Here is a 19,101-nt window from a genome sequence, read left to right on the forward strand (position 1 = left end):
AATTCAATTTGTATTTTGTTTTCTTTATTAACTGATTAATTCAATATTCGAGATGTATTGATGATATGTAATCTCTGCGATGCATTCTCTCACGGAGGTCATTAACAGCCAGCTACACACAGTGTTCTACATCCTGCTGTAGTATTTTCCACAGATCCCCTTTTGTTATCTGAACCTCCGGACCCTCCACACAGCACATCAAACTGTACTTCTCAACCATTTTAAGCTGCTCCTTGTCTCATTCCTTCTCAATGTGTTTGGGCAGAGCCTTTTTGAAAACACAACTCAAGCTGGATTCTCTTAAGAAAGTGGGAGCTAGCACTGCATGATTTCGGAGACCCCGGAGAGTGAGCAGGAATATGTAGCAGGAAAACAGATCCAGCAGATAATATTTCCTGCTGCTTATAGACACTGAGATTTGGGGATGGATGGAGTTCACACAGGGAACGGTTCGGAATGTATAAACATCTCACAGACAGATCCGACTTAGTAATTGTGTTTTTATCAGCATTCGTGTGACACTAGAAGAGACCGCAAGAGATTCAGTCACATTCACTTAAGTGTTGTAAGCTTCCACATTTTGACCCTTGGTGGTAAATGGTAAAAATTAAATAAATATTGTGAAAACCCCAAGCTAACAATGCAAGCTATAGTCTGACTGTCAGCGGCTGAACCAAATACAACCCACCTGGAAAGTTGTTTTTTTGGAATATGTTTGATGATTAATAAATACACTGTAACACTTCACAGCTGTAGACTCCCGAGTGGCTGATTTGCATTGTGGACCTCCAACATAAAACATATCACAAACATGACACCAGTCTGACTCTCTCGATGAAGCTACTGATGACGAATAAACACAAGGATGTTTCTGAAGGAAGCCAGCAGACCAGCAGATAGACTCAACACATCTCATTCAGACTGTGAAATCAGCTCAATACACACATGTATATACATATGTGTATACACACATACAGTACATACATATACACACATATATATGTATACATATACATATATACACACATATATACACATGTACACACATATACACATATTTATAATTCCGTATACATATATACACACATATATATATATATCGTTACATTTATATGTATATGTATGTATATACTATCTGGAAAACACAACAATCTGTCAGTGCCAAAAGTCAATGAAGAAGACAGACAAGATATAATGACTACATGAAATGTATCTAAAGTTATTATTGATTGGGGGAAATATGCATTTCACTGGATAAATTCAATTATTTTAAACACAACTGTTATCTTGTGAGAATTCACTGGTTTTAAGAGAATGGCTTTATCGCCATCTAGCGGTCGACCAAACAACCTAGTTTACATCGTAAAATCCGCCTTATTGTCAAGCTAAAATATTGAGTGAAGTAAAACACGCGTGAAAGAAACATCTATTCTAGCAAGTGGTGTTTAGTGGATATTTACCTTTTTAGGGTCGTCATAAAACACTCCGATACATGAAAGCTTTGGTCCAATACTGTGAGACTCCTTAAAAAGTTGCCCGCTCTTTTGGTATGGACCTTGTTTGAATTTGTAGACGAATGTGATCTTCTTTATGGGAGGAGAACCAGTCAGTACGATTATGTCTGTGAGGAGTCCCGAGTACAAAACGTAACCAGCTAGAAGACTCATCAACAGGCTGATGGCTACACACAGACTGACCCAGTCCAGCATGATGGGAGCAGGTACCGTTGTTTAACTTATTCTGAACCCTTAACACAGTTGTTACAGTTGCCTCTGGCGTTAACAGGCTAACATTTCTTCAAGCAAGTATTTGGACGTTGTCAGTTGTGCTTGAATTCACTAAAAAATACCCAAAGATTCCACATTGCGCGGTGCTTCCTGGAATGTACCATTCAGGCCGACCAAAGACGGGGAGACGGTCACAAACAAACTTGTAAAACTCTTGAAGGAAAACATGTCCATGTCGAAAACATTTTCAGAATCCAGATTGATACTGGTGCTGAATGAGTGTGCAGTTCGCATAGTGATGAATCGTTGATAAGTGCAAACTTTTGAAACCGGTCAACCCCATTATTGTGACTCCCATTATGGACACTTTTTCATGTTTGTCATTTTGAATGGAAGCTCAAATCAGTGAACTTTAGATGTGCAAAGCATCGGCTCTGCGAAGTGATCAGGAACTTATGTAGAAGGCTGGACACTGATATAACTCGTTTGACATATTTAGCTAATAATTAATATGCATCATGGCAAGCTACTTCCTTGAATGGCCTTGTGAGACAGAGAAGAATTGCAATAATAACACCTGAAGACATTTATTTTGGGATTGAACATGATGGATATTGCACTAAAAAAAATGTAAGTGGGGGAGGTTACATTCATTTGAAATAGTCAAGCCTTGAGAATTGTTTGACATCTGCCCCGCCCCATATGAGGGTTGGACTTGAAGGGAACTTGTTGACATTGAACCGCCTAAATAGAGGTAATCCGAGAGTCGTTTTTTCATTCATCTACTTGTTTGTGTGATTCATCCGGAATTCGCGAGAATGGCTGGAAATGTGAGGAGATTTTACGACCTGAGAGCTAAACTGCTGTTTGGAGAACGCTTCAGTTTCTCTGCACTGAAGGGTAAAGTTGTTCTCATTGAGAATGTGGCGTCTCTGTGAGGAACAACAACCAGGGACTACACCCAGATGAACGAGCTCCACAGACGGTACTCAACCAAGGGCCTCGTTATTCTGGGTGTGCCCTGTAATCAGTTTGGACATCAGGTAGGACACGTGTGAATGATACTATTTACATATTTGAACTAGAACATAATCTGATGTGTCTGGTTCTAGGTGTATGTGTGCTCCTTGATCATTGTAGGACCAAAAAAATAAATGTGCCTCGCTCTTTATTCATGTCACAAATTATAGTAGCCTAATACAACATTTTCAACCTGAAGGATGCCTGTGTTATATGAGCCTACATGAGTCTTTTTGGTGTGTTAAGAAGTTGGAACAGTTAAACAGTTTGTCCCTTATGCTTTTTACTGCAGTAAAAATGAATGCAATATGCAGCTGTCAGATAAACATCGTAAAAAGTACAGTACTTCCTTCTGAAATGCAACAGTGGAGTAGAAGTATGAAGCAGTACAAGACACTGATTGCATACTGTCCATCTGTAATGTATTATATGTTTCTGTCGTTGTATAACAGGAGAACTGCAAGAATGATGAAATCCTAAGGTCTCTGAAGTATGTCCGTCCAGGGAATGCCTTTGAACCCAAGTTCAAGCTCCTTGAGAAGGTGAATGTAAACGGAGAGGATGCCCACCCCTTGTTTGTATACCTGAAGGAAAAGCTTCCGTTCCCCTGTGATGATGCCATGGCTCTCATGACTGATCCAAAGTTCATCATTTGGAGTCCCATCTGCAGGAATGATGTCTCCTGGAACTTTGAGAAGTTCCTGGTTGGTCCTGATGGGGAGCCCTACAAGCGCTACAGCAGAAATTTCCTCACTATTGACATTGAGGCAGATATTAAAGAGCTACTGAAGAGGGTCAATTAACGCTGTAGGTGGCTGTAAGGGATATCAGTTATAACCAGCCCGGCCAACAAGTTTAATCAGTGGCCTTACTGTTTGTTTTGGTTATTTCATCATGTTTTTCCACCTTCACAAGTAAATTGCAACATTGTGATGCATCCAGTGCACTACACTCTGGTTGTTCAGCCTATTTACTCAATGAAGACACTCTTTGAAACTGTTTTTACATGGGGAGTTTCTGATGAGCATGTAAAAGACTGACACTGCCTGACTGTATAACTCATGCATTGGGTAGAGGAGAAATAAACATGTAATGTCAAATTAAGTGCTACTGTCATTTATGTACACTGCATACATACACACACACAATTCCAGTATTTTCAGTGAAGCAGATATTTATTTTGATGTAGTCTTTTAAAGTACTGCTTTCTATGTATATGCACTACTTGAAAGCCTATTTGTTGGTGTGAACAAAATCTGGATAGTTTTGACAATGATGACATCTTTGGCCGGTTTGATATTATACATTTAAAGGAGTATAATTCTCACGTCCTGTAGGTGCAAAACAATTAAGTGGCAGCTGCAAGTCAGCTCATTCACCTGAACAGTTAACCTAGCTACGTAACGCTGGCGTACTATCGTTATGTATGCCACGTTACCTTATAGTGCATACATGTATGTAAATACAAAAATATATATATTTTAAATAAGTCTGTGGTTATAACTGATATACTTAAATCACCGACAGCAGCACTCTGCTCGTCTGTGCTGTGCTTCCTGGTTGAACGCAGGGGGCTCTCCTTGACTGAACGCTACGCTGTACTACTCGTCCAACATGGCTGGCCAGGAAGATCCAGTGCAAAGAGAGATTCACCAAGATTGGGCGAATCGAGAATATATTGAAGTTATTACTAGCAGCATCAAAAAAATCGCCGACTTTCTTAACTCATTTGGTAAGCTTGTAACGACCAGTCGACGGAAATGATTACTTTTGCGGGTAGCGTTACATTGTCTAGGTAGCTAACCTAGATCTAGCTAGCTAGCTAGTTTAGCTAAGCTAGCTAGCTTAGCTGTTCTGCCGTTGCTAGCATTGATGTTGATGCTTTCAATGGCCACTCCCAGTTAGCAGCTAGCAGTTAGCTGTGAGCTTGTTATTGTTTCCTCGGAGAAGGATTGCAGTTTGGTGCCTTACATTTAGTTTCGCTTCTTGTTATCTTGTGTTGGTTGACTAACAAGTGTAAAAAATCATAAGACTACTGGATTCAAGTGTTGAGACGGCTTGGTTGTCAGGCCACTGTAAACACTCGTCTGCTCGGCTGTCAGTAACGTATACCAGCAGCAGCAAAATCCCTTACATTTATTGATGATCTCTGATAAAGTGTAAATGGTAACATTTATATTCAATGTTGTCGAGTGAACGTGGTTGTTATTGTCATAATCGACAAGCTGCGCCTCTTAAAATGAAATGTCGTGACTGATGATGGTTGGCGTTACATGTACTACATAATGTATCCGCAGATATGTCGTGTCGATCACGCTTGGCCACCCTCAATGAGAAGCTGACGGCTTTGGAGAGGAGGATTGAATATATTGAGGCGAGAGTAAGTAAACTGCATTGTAATGTATACATCCCAATGCATTTTTTCTATTTGAATATTTCAAAAAGATAATATTCTATGATTATTTGTCTCGTTACAGGTGACGAAAGGAGAGACCCTGACCTAGAAATCATCATGGGAACTCACAGTATCCAACCTGTTCATCCCCCTCCCTGATTTTTGGAATAAGTGTGATGGATTCCACCTTCCTTTTTACGGGACCATGTGGACCATTTTTATATTTTATGGAGTTTTGTGTTGTTTTGCCTCATGACACTTTTGTATAGAAGATATGGTTCTGTCTTGGGTGTCAGTGACTCAAGAATCATCAATGTAAAAAAAATAAAAACGCTTCAAAAGTAATGATTTGAAACAAAATTGTGGAGCTCAATTATGGATCGGTATCAGTGCAACTTTTGACATTCTGTGTTGTATGCATCGTCATTACCACTTTAGAGATTTATGAAAGGGGAACATCCTTGTGTGCCAACTTGAACAAAAAATTGTGTAGTCATCTTTATTGAGGACCTGCTTGTACAGTGAACTGTTTGGTGATGTTTCAGGATTTAAATACTGTAATAAATACTGAACAATTACCTTGTGTGTTGTACTTATCTTAGTCAGATTCAACTTCATTGACTCGGTATGTTGACACATTCAAGGGGTTTAATGCTCAGTAGCTCTCTATATGCTCTTATGGCTTAACAAACAGTAGGTATTATGCTATTGTACAGGTAAGAGCTGGTCAGAAAACACTAAGATATTTGACAGTTCAAATTGTTATTGAACATACAGGATTGTGGGACAAAGTGCAAGATTCCAAATGCACTGGCATGAATGCTGGAATGACAAATATTGGAAATAAATATAGTATGAACAGTAATTTAGTAGTGGGATTTAGTATTGCTTCGGGACCAGTTTGAAGACTACAAACAGAAATTAAAATGATCCTGAGAAGAGCTACACATTGAAAAGTAAAGGGTGATTTAGCAGTCAAATAGGTTCTGTAGCTTAATGCAATTTGCTATACAAGGCAACCTACTAAAAGCCGAATGTGAAATCATATTTTGAAGTACAAAACAGTTTACTGTAAATATGAAAAGCTACATAACCCAGTAAAATGGCCGAAATGTGAAGTAGTTGAACGTTTCCCTTTGGCAGCACTTTAAAAAAAAAACACCATGCACATCGATCTGTGCTCGGGTAGCATGCCTCCTCCTTTACCACAGATATTATAACAAAGTGTAACGACAACTGCAATGTCAATCCCTAACATAACTAATTGTCAGAACCTGATGAGGGCAGACTAAAAACCAAGGACCAAGTGCTGCCTGTGAGGCAAATAAGGTGCAAAATGTTCTCACTTCCCATAATGCACCGGGTTATACACCAATGCATCTTGGGACAAAGAAGGGACCGTTGTAGTGTTGGGAAGAGTCCTTGAATGTGAGATGAATTGTATTTCCGACGGTTATTCAAATACGTTTTTGAAAAACTACTAGTGGGTAATAACATTTTCAACACACTATACAGGTGAGTCCTTGTAGATTCAGACTGCAAACGGAAACAATGTACGGCTTCTCTCACTTAACTTGTCTGTTTGTTAACATTAGACCGGATCCATGTTATGGTTTAACTGTTAGCTACAAGCAGTTAGCTCCTGCGCATTGTAATCCAGCTAGCGTTTATTCGACTGTAGTGGAACTGTTCAGTGTTGTTAAACAATTAAAACACCGCCGTGTTGTATTTGTATTTTGTAGAGTCGTGACACGGGTGTGTGTGTGTGAGAAATGGGAGCTGATAAAAGGTGAGTAGTAGTTAACCTAGCGCTGGTCGCCATGGTAGGCGTGGCTAACTAAAATGGCAGCGTTCATTTTATTTTTCGCTAAGCGAATGTTAAATGAACTTTGAATGGCGTCTAGAACCCCCCCCCCCCCCCCCCCCCCCTATTACTTGGTATAGATGGACGTTAGCCTTGCAATAGCTGCAGATAGTTAACGGTCAACGTTAGATAAGTTGTTTAACGTTAACGTTATCTCTTATGACAGGGTAATTTCAGTCAACACTTGAGGATGTATAACCTCACGTTGGAATAGTAGGGTTACTCTGTTAAACAAAACGTGGCCTAATATTTTCCCCATGGTCCTAAACAATGTAATTATTGAATTACCTTGATATAAGAAAAGTATAATGTATGCCTAAATAATAGAGCTAGACACTTTGCTCTCCAAATTGAGAGAAAGTTGCATGTCAGTGCTGTATAATGTTTCCAACTTCTGAAATGAGATGGTCACCACTAACTTATTTTGTGGTTACTTTGTTGCACATTTGCTTAGTTTCGCTCTGCCCACATCACATTAATTGAGGAATCAGTTAATGGTTTGAGTTTTTATAAATGTGAAGTACTGCAACAACCACTGCACATGTTGAAGCATTTTAGTGTAAATCTTTGACCATACTTGAGACAGTGCCCCTACAACAAAGGAAATGCACAGTACCAGGCTTATTTTTTATGTACTGTCAATCAAGGAATTATGTCGTGACTTTGCTGATGCAACAGTATCTGATTGAGTCATATTATAAGGAATATTGTGCAATTGCAGACGAGTTGTACTGATGTGCTGCTTTGCCTTTCATTGTCCTCCTGAATAGGATTAGTCGGACAGAACGTAGCGGTAGATATGGTTCTGAACAATCGCGTGATGAATCAGAATGGCGCGACAGAAGAGAGAGGGACCAGGAGCGTGATCACAACATGCGCCGCTGGGGCGAAGAGAGACGCAGTGACCGCTTTGAAGGAGATCGTCGAGGATCAAGAGACAGTCCAGAGGTAGTTCCTTATTTTCTGATATCATTGAGTTACAATGGTAGTATAATATATAAGCAAGCATACTTTGCTGTATGTTGACATCCACTTCTAACTGATGCACTGATCCATTTATTTATTTTCAGCAAAGAGAAAGGAAACGACGTAATAGTGACAGATCAGAAGATGGTTGTCACTCTGATGGCGACTACCCAGAGCAGGATTACAGAAGGGAGCCTGGGGACGAGAAGAAAAGCAAGACCATCATGCTCTGGGGTCTCTCTCCTCATGTCACTGAAGACAATGTACGTCCTTAGTTTTCTTCTGCAGATATGCAACCCATTTAGTGTTTACAATGTTTTTTCACTATTCATTATGTAAGATGAAATGCCTTAATAGAGGGGGATTGGAATTGTCGTGTGGTGCGGACGGTGGGTGAGAGAGAGAGAGACAGAGACTGCTCGCAGCAGAATCAGAACATTAACACCATCTGCACATTGTTCAGGTTTGTTTTGCCATAGACCAACTGGAAGGACCGCAGCCAGTGGATGTCAGGCTGATGAAAAAGAAAACCGGTGAGAACTCTATATATGACGGAACTCTACCTCCTCCTCCCCCCCCCCCCAAGTCTGTGACCGTAGGGCAAATCTGCTTCCATTCAGACCCATTTTCCCATAGCAGCTAGGAGAGAATATTATCAAGGTACTTGAACAAAGTTTCAAAATGTTGATTTAAGACATTTCAGTTCACTGTGGAACTTTTAAAGGTAAGTAAGAGCTGCAATATCAGTTTAAACAGAAGTTCAATTGGCAGACACACTTTGTTGTAGAGTGTGTTTCAAAAAGTGCTATTCAGCAGGAATTCTTGCTATGGTAAAACTCCTAAGGAGTGGCCTACTGTGTACCAAACAGGGCCTGGGTCGTGAAGCAGTTTGTGGAAGAGTTTGAATAATATGCCCATGGACTCTTAACTAACACGCCTCCCGTCTATATTTGAATGCTGTCTCTAGGTATAAGCCGTGGTTTCGCCTTCGTGGACTTTTATCACTTGCAAGATGCTACCCGATGGATGGAGACCAATCAGGTTGCTTCACAATCGCCAAGTCTAGTTTTAATCTTGGGGATCTGGAAAAATAACTCAAAAGGCAACCATAGTGCATTGTATAAGTAGTGTGGAAACAAAACAAACAACCTCATGGATTGTATGCCACAGAGCAAAAGGTTTGATTTGTATATTTGTAGAGATTATAATATGAGTGATTTACAACTTAATGTTGTAACAAATATTTTGTTTAATTAACTATAATGGCAGTAGCATAAAAGCTGCCAGTTGGACTCATATTTTGAGGTTATCTCCTGAAGTAATCTGCATTTAAGACAATGATTACACTATCTTTACCTTGCTGATAGCTGATGCATCTGCAATGATATTTCAGAGTTGAATCTAAGCTCAGCCTATTCTTTTTAAGCCTACCTCTAACTAGAAGAGGACATTTCTTTTTAATCTTCCTTTTGTTTCTTTTTCTTTAAAGCAGTCAACATGTCTGTTAGGGTCACATTGTACACTCTGCTCCAGCTCAGCCTGAGCACTCGGGTCCCAAACACCTAAACCCCTCTATACATCATGCTCACATATACATCATGTGCCTGTCTTGTCTTTAACACAAAGGCTGTCTGTTGGGGGTCCCTCTCCCCCTCCTCTCCCTTCCAACACTGCTTGCTCTATTGATGAGATTGATACTCGCCAGGAATGCTTGAGTGACTTTTGTCATCCTCTTTCAGAAATGTCTGACCATCCAAGGCAAAAGCGTGGACATGCACTACAGTCATCCCAGAAACAAGTTTGAAGACTGGCTCTGCAACACTGTAAGTTAATGATCCGTCTTGGTTTCATGGCTGCAATATCCCAAAAATGCTACTACAGAACACTTCAAACACACACGCGCCTATAAGTACATATTTTAGGCCCACACGTTACAACTGTTGCAGTCAGCTTATTCTGTGGTGCATCTAGATTTGAATAAGCAGTAACGGTTAGGTTGTGTCTCAGGTAAGTATGGTATGCTGCACCAATATAGCTTGCCTGTTTTCTGAGGCAGCACTGTTCAGGGCTTTAGTAGGTGTATAATAAAAATGATGTGAACGGTTACTTGCAGTGTGGCCTGTACAATTTCCGGAGGAGGCTGAAGTGCTTCAGGTGTGGAGCAGCCAAAGCCGGTAAGTAGTTAAATCAACCAGAGGCCGCTGACTGCAGACATCTGGCAGCCTGAGTCTACAGTGCTGGGATGCAAAGCAAAGTTTCTTGTTGGTGTTGTAGAGGCCCAGTAAACCAAATGATATGGATTCATAAGTGTTGTAACTGTCCGACGTAGGTAAACTGCATAGATTGAAAACAGCATGCCTTTTTTTTTTTTTTTTTTTTTTTTTTTGCTACCTGTCAATAATCCAAAGTGGGGACAAAACACAATGGAGTTCATGAAATAGGCTGATATTGGAAATACTAACTCATTATAACACAGTGACCCGATTTGACAATTCTCACCGTATACCCCAGTTTTGATTCTTCTAATTGCACAGTTCGGAACATTCTGTTAATGCCCCTCTTACTTCTCTGTTATTCTCTCAACAGAAAGTGAAGCCTGCAATAACACTGGAGTCTCCGAAACTCAACCCAGCGGAGATTTCTATGGCGACAGTAAGGACTTCTCTTTTACAGACGCAACGTCCTAATTAGTTTGGAACGAAAAGTGTCCCTATCCATGGTAGGTTGTTGTTAAATATAGACTTTTGACCTGCACAGCGATCATCTTGAGAAATGTTGCATCTCTGGCCACCGTGGAAGCCATCTTGACATCCCTGGCACCGTACGCTAACCTTTCACCGAACAACATTCGCCTCATCAAGGACAAGCAGACGGGCCAGAACAGAGGCTTTGCCTTTGTACAGCTGTCCTCTCCTCTGGTAAGACGTTCTTTGACATGTAAAACAGATTATTACATTGTCTCAATTTATTGTTCTTTAGCGTCATCATTTATAACTGCTTATCAGGGGCCTCCATTGGGCTTTCTACTGCTACTCCTTGGTTGTCTTTAAGTTTTCTCCTTAATGAACTTGCTATCTCATTGATGCCTGCATATCACTTCAAATTGAATTTCCTCCTTTTCACAGGAGGCCTCTCAGCTGCTAACCATCTTACAGGGAATGCAGCCGCCTCTCAAACTGGATGGAAAAACAATTGGGGTGGATTATGCTAAGAGTGCTAGAAAGTGAGTATAATAGTGTATAATGTGCATTGATTTTGGGGAAAGATTTACCTGGCATATCGTCTGAGATACAGCAATGCTCAAATTCAAGTTGGGAATCAACCTTTGCCTGTTTTAGGGACCTTTTACTCTCTGATGGGAATCGTGTCAGTGCCTTCTCTGTGGCCAGCACAGCCATTGCTGCAGCCCAGTGGTCCTCAAGTCAGGTAGGTCCATTTCCTGTCAATGTCCTGTGACTTATGGTCTCCCTGCGTCAGCGTAACGGGCTCATAACGTACGCTTTACCTTCTCAGCCTCAGCAGAGCTCAGAGGGAATGTCAGAGTACAGCTACCTGCAAGAAGGCTATTTGCCGATGTCACAGGTCAGTCGAACAAATGAAGCAAACGTTGTAACTGATTAACTGTAATTTAAGAGCAGATACATTCCAATGTCTTTCAATTTGTTTAGTTTAAAGATGCATTCAGTCAATCTTTTTGTAAATCTAGTGGCAGCTATAGAAGACAACACAGAAATAAATGTCCTGATTTGATTCACCGCTGTCAAGCTTACTGACCAATATATATACTGCAGATCAGAGATAAGAGATAAGGCTGTACCTGTATATCATAACAGTGCTTTACATATTTTAAATACGAAGAAAATATTTACATCTGCAAGTATCTACAGCTTCCTTTCGGTAAAGACTGACTTAAGTGAGGTATTTTTGTACCACTGAAGTTCCCAAATGAACTATGTAATTCAACAAATTACTTTCTTCAATAGGACTACCAGGCGTACTACCAGCAAGCAGCGGGAGCCAGCACCTCCCAGGGAAACGGGATACTAGGAGGTATGAAATGCTTCCAGGCCTTACGTCAAAGCGAGACACTGTCTGCGTGAACGGTGTTTGTCGGCTGCTTAGCTGAACTACACTTCAAAGCCGGTACTCCATGTATGGAGCCACTGCAACACTGTCCTGTAAATATTTCAGAATATAAGCCTTGTGTTAACAAATGAAGGGATTTTCTTCACAGAAAGGCTCTAGGTGGCTTTTCTTTAGAAATGGAAACAGGAAGTGTTGAGTTAAAAATAAAGATGAACTTGTTTCTTATCTGTGACATGTTCTACAGACATGGTCGTCAAAACTAGTAATATTGCTGGTACAGTCACTATGCTGTCAAATGATCATTTTCACTATCTGGTGTGTGTGTGAAAGGCACGCAGCGAATAAATGAACTGGACCTTGACTCTCTAGAAGAGATGCAGCCGAGCCGTACCGGATCTACTTCAGCATGTGGGCACTGAAGTAAAAAAACAAGAGGTTCCTCGACGCACATGCCCTGCTCATGCAGGCAGTGTCTCCTGGGCGTTAAATAGATGTTGGTGCAGCTACTGACTCTTAATTATGGAATGATATTGGAAACAAATTATATTACAGTTTGTATTTAGTAGGTCCGCACCAATGCACCATGGCCCAAATGATTATCGCGATTATTTTTGATCGATATTGGATCACACTTTGTTTGCACAATTATTCACTGATTTTAGGGACAAAATATTTGAATTGCACTTTCACATTTAACTAAACAGCACTGCTTTCACTTCCATGTTTTGCTGCATTCCTGCTAATCTTTGCATCAAAATAAGAGTTAAAGTTAAAGTTGGGTTCTTCATCTGAATTTACTTCATTCTCGTCTTGCTTAAGATATCTTTTAATCTGGACTGCAGCTGCAGCGTGAAAGCACAGCTGCATGACATCTTCCCAAAAGTTAAGCCAAAATATTTTGGAAGCCTCGAGTGGCTGGCTGTTCATTTAGGAAGCTCTTGATTTGATATGCAGCAGAGTTTGTCGCTGCATATCGTGGGAAGTAAGCTCGGCTGATATAAGAGTTGTATCAAATTCTTGTTTTTTTATTTTTTACGTGTAAAGCAATGATTGAGGTTTTCTGAAGGTAATTTATGGTTCTGCTAGACTACCATACGTTTATCACAGGTGCGTGCGGGAATTAAGGTGTTGATTGGATTTTTTAAAATGCTAAATGCCAACAAATCAAGTGAGCAATCAATTTGTTCGGGCTCTACCGAATAGTTCAATGCTTCATTTGTAACGTGACATCCAAATTATTATGTAAAAAATGATAGAAACACTGTGCAATAGTCCACCCTCTCTCTCACACACAGCAAGCGACGCAGCACTCACTTCACTGTCTCCGTTTATCCTAATATCTTTGTTTTTCTTAAAGCAATGCTGTAAGTAAACCTTTTCTTTTCGAAGCAACAAGCACAGACTGACTCTGAACAAAGTAAAACATTGACTCTGGTTTTGTAGTGATGTTAACTGTTGGAAACATTGTTATGGATCTTTGTGTTTTCAATTGTAGCGGCTCCGGGTGTAAAGATTCCAGCTGGAGTAGGAATGGCACAGAATTCACAAGTCTACCAACCCCATATAATCGCTCACCCTGCTGTTCAGGTAACATGCATTTTTTTTGTTAATTGTCTAATTATGCTATAGTGCTTTTGCGGTATTCAAATGCATGCTGTAATAATCTCTAAATAACTATTGCTTTACATGCAGGCATTGTCACTTGCCCAGCAGTTGGAAGCTAAAGCGCACATGGGGCATCTTTCAGGCAGGGACTCTGTGCCTGTTGGCCTTGTAGCTGCTGCCAGTACGTTAACCGCCTCAGGACAGACAGCTGACACCTGTACTGGTATGAGCACACTAGATCCCCTACCACCTGTCCCTGTTGAAGTGTGATTCACATAAAGAGATCATCCTCTTGAGGTCACTGTAATGTACATCTGTTATATTATAGTGTTTTCCTGGTTACAGCTTGAAAGACAGAGATACGAGAATTTGGTTCTGTCTGTAGTTTAATAATAAGCCTTTCATACAAGACGGCAACGACTAGTCTATGACTGAATGTGTGGACCATGTAGCGGTACCTGGGATTACTTTCTGTTACCGCTAGAGCTCAAAGGAATAAAAGGCAGCAGCCTTTAGAATGACTTCAGTGGGAAAGTTTAGTGAGAAGCAGGGCTGGGACCACTTGTTGATTTATCAATGATTGTGTAATATTGGAAACTAAAATGTTAGTTTTTAATTGCATGGAAATGTATCAAAGATTGTCCAGTTTGATCCAGTAATTGTATGTTTTTATATTCAACAGCTCCTGACACATCCACCTATCAGTATGATGAGTCCTCTGGCTTCTATTATGATCCTCAAACTGGCCTCTACTATGACCCAAACACTCATGTAAGTAGTGCACAGCCACCACGTGTGAGTCGTGTTGGTGAGAGTCCCAGGAGTTCATATTGTTTTGATTATGTGCTTTTCAGTATTACTACAACTCTCAGACCCAGCAGTATCTGTACTGGGACAGTGAGAAACAGACGTACGTACCCGCCTCAACCGACGCAAATGCTGCACTAAATGATAACGCGGCAGCAGGCGGCAAAGAACCTAAAGAGGGAAAGGAGAAAAAAGAAAAGCCCAAAAGCAAGACTGCTCAGCAGGTATTGTGATGTGAATTCTACATCAGAACATGTTATCTTTTAAAAGCATGTCGCTTCGTCTACTTCAACTTCTGTGGAGCCTTTTCTGAATATTTTGCACTTCCAGCTCTCGTGTTCAAACCGGTTTGATTCTTTCAGATTGCTAAAGACATGGAGCGGTGGGCTAAAAGTCTTAACAAGCACAAAGACAACTTCAGGGGTGGCTTTCAGCCTGTTAGTCAAGAAGAGAGGAAGGAGGCAGCCGCCGCTGATGCTGGCTTCATACTGTTTGAAAAGAAGGTACGCCAGTGGGATAATGTCTAAAATCAAAGAGAGCTTTAGACTTCAATATCCTAAATGGATTGATTGATTTTTATTATTTTTGTCTTTCTTTTAGCAGGCAGGCAGTCTAGAGAGACTCATGCCAGAGGTGCCAAGAGGCCCCGAGGAGGAGCCACCAACCAGCTCAGTCAACAGTTCCAAGGTGAGTGTTTTCTACATCCTTTGCCGTGTTCAAGCAATTATTGTCAAAGCTATTTTAATTGCATCGTAAATGCATGTATTCATATTCACTGCCTTTATCTGTCCATGGCGTGGTTAGTGTGGCCTTGTGGCAGCCTACAGTGGAGACAGTGACCCTGAGGAAGGGGTAGCAGATTGGGATGCTGGTGATGGAGGCCAGGACAAGCTGACCGACTGGACAAAGATGGCCTGCTTGCTGTGTAGGAGACAGTTTCCCAACAAAGAGAGTCTAGTTCGACATCAGCAACTCTCTGACCTCCACAAGGTAACAGCACACATATTGTCTTCAGGCCTACAATGAATAATAAAAAAAAAAACCAATAATTCATTGAGATATTCATCTCGTCTTTCCAAGAAAAACCTGGAGGTTCTCCAGCGATCCAAAATGACCGAAGCAGAGCTGGAAGAGTTGGAGAGAAAAGAAACTGAGGTTCGTCTTAATACAGAATTAACCAGCTGCTAGTGAGTCAAAGTGTTCCTGTTGTTCCTGACGCTAAAATGTTTTGTCCTGCTGGTGATTAGCTGAAATATAGAGACCGTGCGGCTGAGAGGAGAGAAAAATATGGCATCCCTGAACCTCCAGCACCCAAAAAGAAGAAGTTCAGCCAACCAGCACCCGTCATGTAAGGATCTTTGTTTTAATTCCCCAATTTGAGTAAAATGCTGCAGTCCCTGCAGAGCTCTAGTTAGTTTTTTTGTGATATATAAAGCATTAAAATGTGCCTTTTTGTGTGCAGTAACTATGAGCAGCCCACTAAAGACGGTCTGAACAGTGACAATATTGGGAACAAAATGCTGCAGGCCATGGGATGGAAGGAGGGTAAAGGTCTCGGCCGCAACCAGCAGGGGATCACTACGCCTATTGAGGTAAACGACAATCAGCTGGAGTTGTCGGGGAGTTACCGGTACCCATTGGCATCAGCAACTGTATAATTCTCTAAACTACTTTAGCTGAGTTGTAAAGTTTGTGTTTTTCCTCCTCAGGCACAGTTGAGAACAAAAGGAGCTGGACTTGGTACTAAAGGCACCAACTACTCCCTCTCTGCTTCTGACACGTACAAAGACGCAGTCCGCAAAGCCATGTTTGCTCGCTTCACTGAATTGGAATGAGTCGTCGAGCTCAAGTGATTAATCGTCATGAAGATGATTTGATTGTTTTTGAAGGAGAGCTCCATCATGTCTGCATCATCAATGACCAGTGAAGCATAAGAGACGATCTCCCTTATTGATTTCACTCTATATGCCTTTTGTCAACTTGGTTAAACCAGATGATAGAACAAATCTGTAATGGAAGCTTAAGATGGAAGATAATATAATTTATATATTGTACATAGACAAAGTAAATTTACTTCCCTTGTTTACATTTTTCTTCCATCTTGATGCCAATTTTTTTTTTTGTCTCGGCATGTTAAAAAGAAATGTACAGTTTTTACAAAAGTATTGTCTGTTTATACAGAAAATAAATGAAATAAGCGGTTTATGATGGTCTTTATCATATTTTATCACCCATGGCAGAAATATTATTTAACAATGTATGGATGTATTATTAAGGAGGAGGTGTAATCTTCATCATATATATTTATATTTTAAACCTGATGTAGAATATCTAGTTACAGTGCAGTTTGTAATTTATTAAAAAGCAAGAGTAGTGAAATAACATGGTCACTATCAGAACTTACAGACTGAAGTCTTGTGTGCATCCTGCATAGCAAAATCATTCTTAATATGTATATCTGAGCTCGCTTCTCATAGTGGGGGAAAAAAACCTTTGAATTATACTCTGAGACTACAATGATGCACTGCAAAATTACACTGCTGAATTTTTGAAGAATATATAATAAAACCTGCAACTGGACAAAATGCCTGGTGAATATGCAGGTGGTTGGTGATTTCTGATATTGGACTGCAATAGTCTATTTTAATCTCGACTACGTTTTTAGTCGACTTGTGCCTAAACCTCTATCGGCTACCTCCTTATCTGGTGAGATTAAAGACAAAATGGGTGTCGCTTAAATTTCTTCTCTGCTGTTCCTCAAGGGAAAATTTGAATGCAGGTGTTTTATCCAAAGGTTTGAGCATAGAACAGCTCATGTTGTGTGACTATCAGACATTTAAAAAACCTAGAAGACACAGCAAGGGTTCCCACAAAAGACAGAGGTCCTCATTCAACATTTAGAAGAACTGACCTGCTTCACTGAGTTTGGCAGAAAACGCAGACAGACGAGACGTTCTTCTGTCTGCAAACAAAACATGATCAGTTGAATAAAATATAATCCATTGTTACAGATTAAACTACCAGAAGTATATTAAATCACAATATGCTACACCTTGACCAATGACAACATTAAAGTACTGCTTAACTTATTAAAAACTAATATAGTATAACACTGACAGTAGCCACTCTGCATTATGAGTTATTTTGCTTTCTAGTACATTTTGTTACATCTACTCTGACTTAAGTGAAATTTTGAAAGCACAACTTTTAATTGTAAAGGAGTATTTTTATACTGTAGAATTGCTACTTTCACGATAGTTAATTAATTGAATGCTTCATCCAACCATTCTTCAAAGCTTTGCTGCATGCATGTCTTCTGTTCAGCTGTTGTCAGTGTAGTAGTGAGGGCGCCCTTCCACAAGAGGACACCTGTTGAATGCCCTGTCCTGAGTGGCATTCACCCTGCTCAGGTTATCTTCACCCAGACACCAAATCATTTTCAGATCCTGTGGATTCGGTTATTGACTTTGCACTCTAATCTCCTTTTGAATGTGACACAGAAAATATATTTGCCCAGTGACACAAAGCAGGAAAACCAGAATCCAGGACTGTGTTACACTGTCAGTCATGATAGATAAATGGAGTGACCGTCTCTGTAGGTCTTAGCACACATTATGTCAAGAGGTTGAATGTCCTGCTTCCTGCTCAACCCCATTATAATCACTGATAGCACCATATCTGTCACGGTGCTGGTGCTCTCTGTCTATTCATTTGAGGCACTTTTCTGCAATAACGTAAGCGATCCATTGGAGTCTTTTGCTGTTTATTTACACTGATGATCAGTGCAAGATAAGTACTGTATGTAATAATAGGAATCTGCATATAAAGATCAATTATTTTAGAGTTTCTCAGGCTGAGTTAAGACGCCACACCAAAAAAACACTCGACATGCAGAAACCTACAGAACTCTTAATTAATGAGTCTTTTTTTAAAACCCATCTTTCAATCTTCTTTTGTTTTCAACACTTGTATCAGCCTGTAATTTATCTTTAGTACATGGTGTCTCAGATTTCATTTTTCCCTATCCCCCTTGTCGATGCCGTAATAGGTTTAAGGGGAAAAGAAAATCAATTCTGTTGCTCCCAGTGTCTTTTGTTTAAAGAGATCATTGCCCTCTTGAGTTCAAGGTCTTTGTTTGTGCATCTGTTCGTCAGTGGCAAGAGATGAAGAGAGAATTCCACCATCCTGTAAATGGAGAATGAACGGCTGTTATTCTTGGATACTGCATACACTTTCCATCGTCAAACTGATCTGTAAAAGGTGCATTCACCTGGCCTGTGCATTTTGTTTCAATGATTTTGTTCGTCCACACAAAAAGGAGGTCAGTTTATACAAACAAAGCGTGTTACATAATAGAACATAATACTATACATCCCTTGGGTTATTTCTTGGACCTCTTGGTGCCTCATGGTTTGATACTTTCACCTCTCGGGGAGAAATGTTCTGAACCTCACATCCTATTCTGTTACATAAATATATTGTAGCAATACAACCTCCTGCAGTCTGAGGTGGAAACCCAAGATGGTTGTTTTCCTCTCCTGCTTTCTCAGAAATATGAGAAATATCAAACATTGATCTGCAGCTTGAGAAAGATGAGCCATATCCCTCTCGCCGTGAAGGGGCTTACGCAA

General features: G+C 40.3%; 4 protein-coding genes across 5 annotated transcripts in view; 3 read left to right on the plus strand and 1 right to left on the minus strand.

Moving 5' to 3' along the window:
• tex264b (testis expressed 264, ER-phagy receptor b) overlaps nt 1-1,724 on the minus strand; it is a gene marked incomplete at both ends in the record, with an annotated part of 29,473 nt that extends 27,749 nt beyond the window's left edge. Inside the window, 1 exon segment of the mRNA XM_079266112.1 lies at nt 1,461-1,724. Within this exon segment, the coding sequence (XP_079122238.1) occupies nt 1,461-1,724 (264 nt within the window).
• A 757-nt stretch (nt 1,725-2,481) lies between these two features.
• On the plus strand, nt 2,482-3,841 carry gpx1a (glutathione peroxidase 1a). Its single transcript, XM_079266340.1, has 2 exons — nt 2,482-2,770; nt 3,200-3,841. Exons 1-2 carry the CDS (start codon nt 2,546-2,548, stop codon nt 3,548-3,550), a joined length of 576 nt encoding a protein of 191 aa, XP_079122466.1. The 5' UTR covers nt 2,482-2,545; the 3' UTR covers nt 3,551-3,841.
• Nucleotides 3,842-4,324: 483 nt separating this feature from the next.
• Nucleotides 4,325-5,709, plus strand: brk1 (BRICK1 subunit of SCAR/WAVE actin nucleating complex). Its single transcript, XM_079266153.1, has 3 exons — nt 4,325-4,479; nt 5,045-5,127; nt 5,225-5,709. The coding sequence occupies exons 1-3, from the start codon at nt 4,362-4,364 to the stop codon at nt 5,249-5,251; spliced, it is 228 nt and encodes a 75-aa protein (XP_079122279.1). The 5' UTR covers nt 4,325-4,361; the 3' UTR covers nt 5,252-5,709.
• An 831-nt stretch (nt 5,710-6,540) lies between these two features.
• Nucleotides 6,541-16,673, plus strand: rbm5 (RNA binding motif protein 5). 2 transcript variants are annotated; one of them, XM_079265398.1, is made up of 25 exons: nt 6,541-6,657; nt 6,885-6,931; nt 7,777-7,954; nt 8,077-8,235; nt 8,436-8,505; nt 8,940-9,013; nt 9,712-9,795; nt 10,086-10,146; nt 10,559-10,624; nt 10,730-10,890; nt 11,098-11,195; nt 11,311-11,398; nt 11,486-11,554; nt 11,956-12,022; nt 13,554-13,645; nt 13,751-13,886; nt 14,346-14,434; nt 14,518-14,694; nt 14,833-14,973; nt 15,071-15,157; nt 15,275-15,460; nt 15,551-15,625; nt 15,718-15,818; nt 15,933-16,062; nt 16,180-16,673. In XM_079265398.1, exons 2-25 carry the CDS (start codon nt 6,915-6,917, stop codon nt 16,303-16,305), a joined length of 2,532 nt encoding a protein of 843 aa, XP_079121524.1. In that variant the 5' UTR covers nt 6,541-6,657; nt 6,885-6,914; the 3' UTR covers nt 16,306-16,673. The 2 variants fall into 2 exon arrangements, with proteins under 2 accessions (XP_079121524.1, XP_079121525.1); XM_079265399.1 differs by having other exon boundaries at nt 15,074-15,157.
• Nucleotides 16,674-19,101: the final 2,428 nt, after the last annotated feature.

This window comes from Melanostigma gelatinosum (assembly GCF_949748355.1).
Source record: "Melanostigma gelatinosum genome assembly, chromosome: 3".
In the NCBI taxonomy this organism is placed as follows: domain Eukaryota; kingdom Metazoa; phylum Chordata; class Actinopteri; order Perciformes; family Zoarcidae; genus Melanostigma; species Melanostigma gelatinosum.

Excerpts from the sequence above, each read along its gene's own strand:
- brk1 (XM_079266153.1), top strand. The coding sequence starts at position 4,362 with ATGGCTGGCCAGGAAGATCCAGTGCAAAGAGAGATTCACCAAGATTGG. Across the intron at positions 4,480-5,044 it reads CGACTTTCTTAACTCATTTG|ATATGTCGTGTCGATCACGC; the intron begins GTAAGCTTGTAA and ends ATGTATCCGCAG. Across the intron at positions 5,128-5,224 it reads TTGAATATATTGAGGCGAGA|GTGACGAAAGGAGAGACCCT; the intron begins GTAAGTAAACTG and ends GTCTCGTTACAG.
- rbm5 (XM_079265398.1), top strand. Across the intron at positions 8,506-8,939 it reads GCTGATGAAAAAGAAAACCG|GTATAAGCCGTGGTTTCGCC; the intron begins GTGAGAACTCTA and ends TGCTGTCTCTAG. Across the intron at positions 15,461-15,550 it reads AACTCTCTGACCTCCACAAG|AAAAACCTGGAGGTTCTCCA; the intron begins GTAACAGCACAC and ends CGTCTTTCCAAG.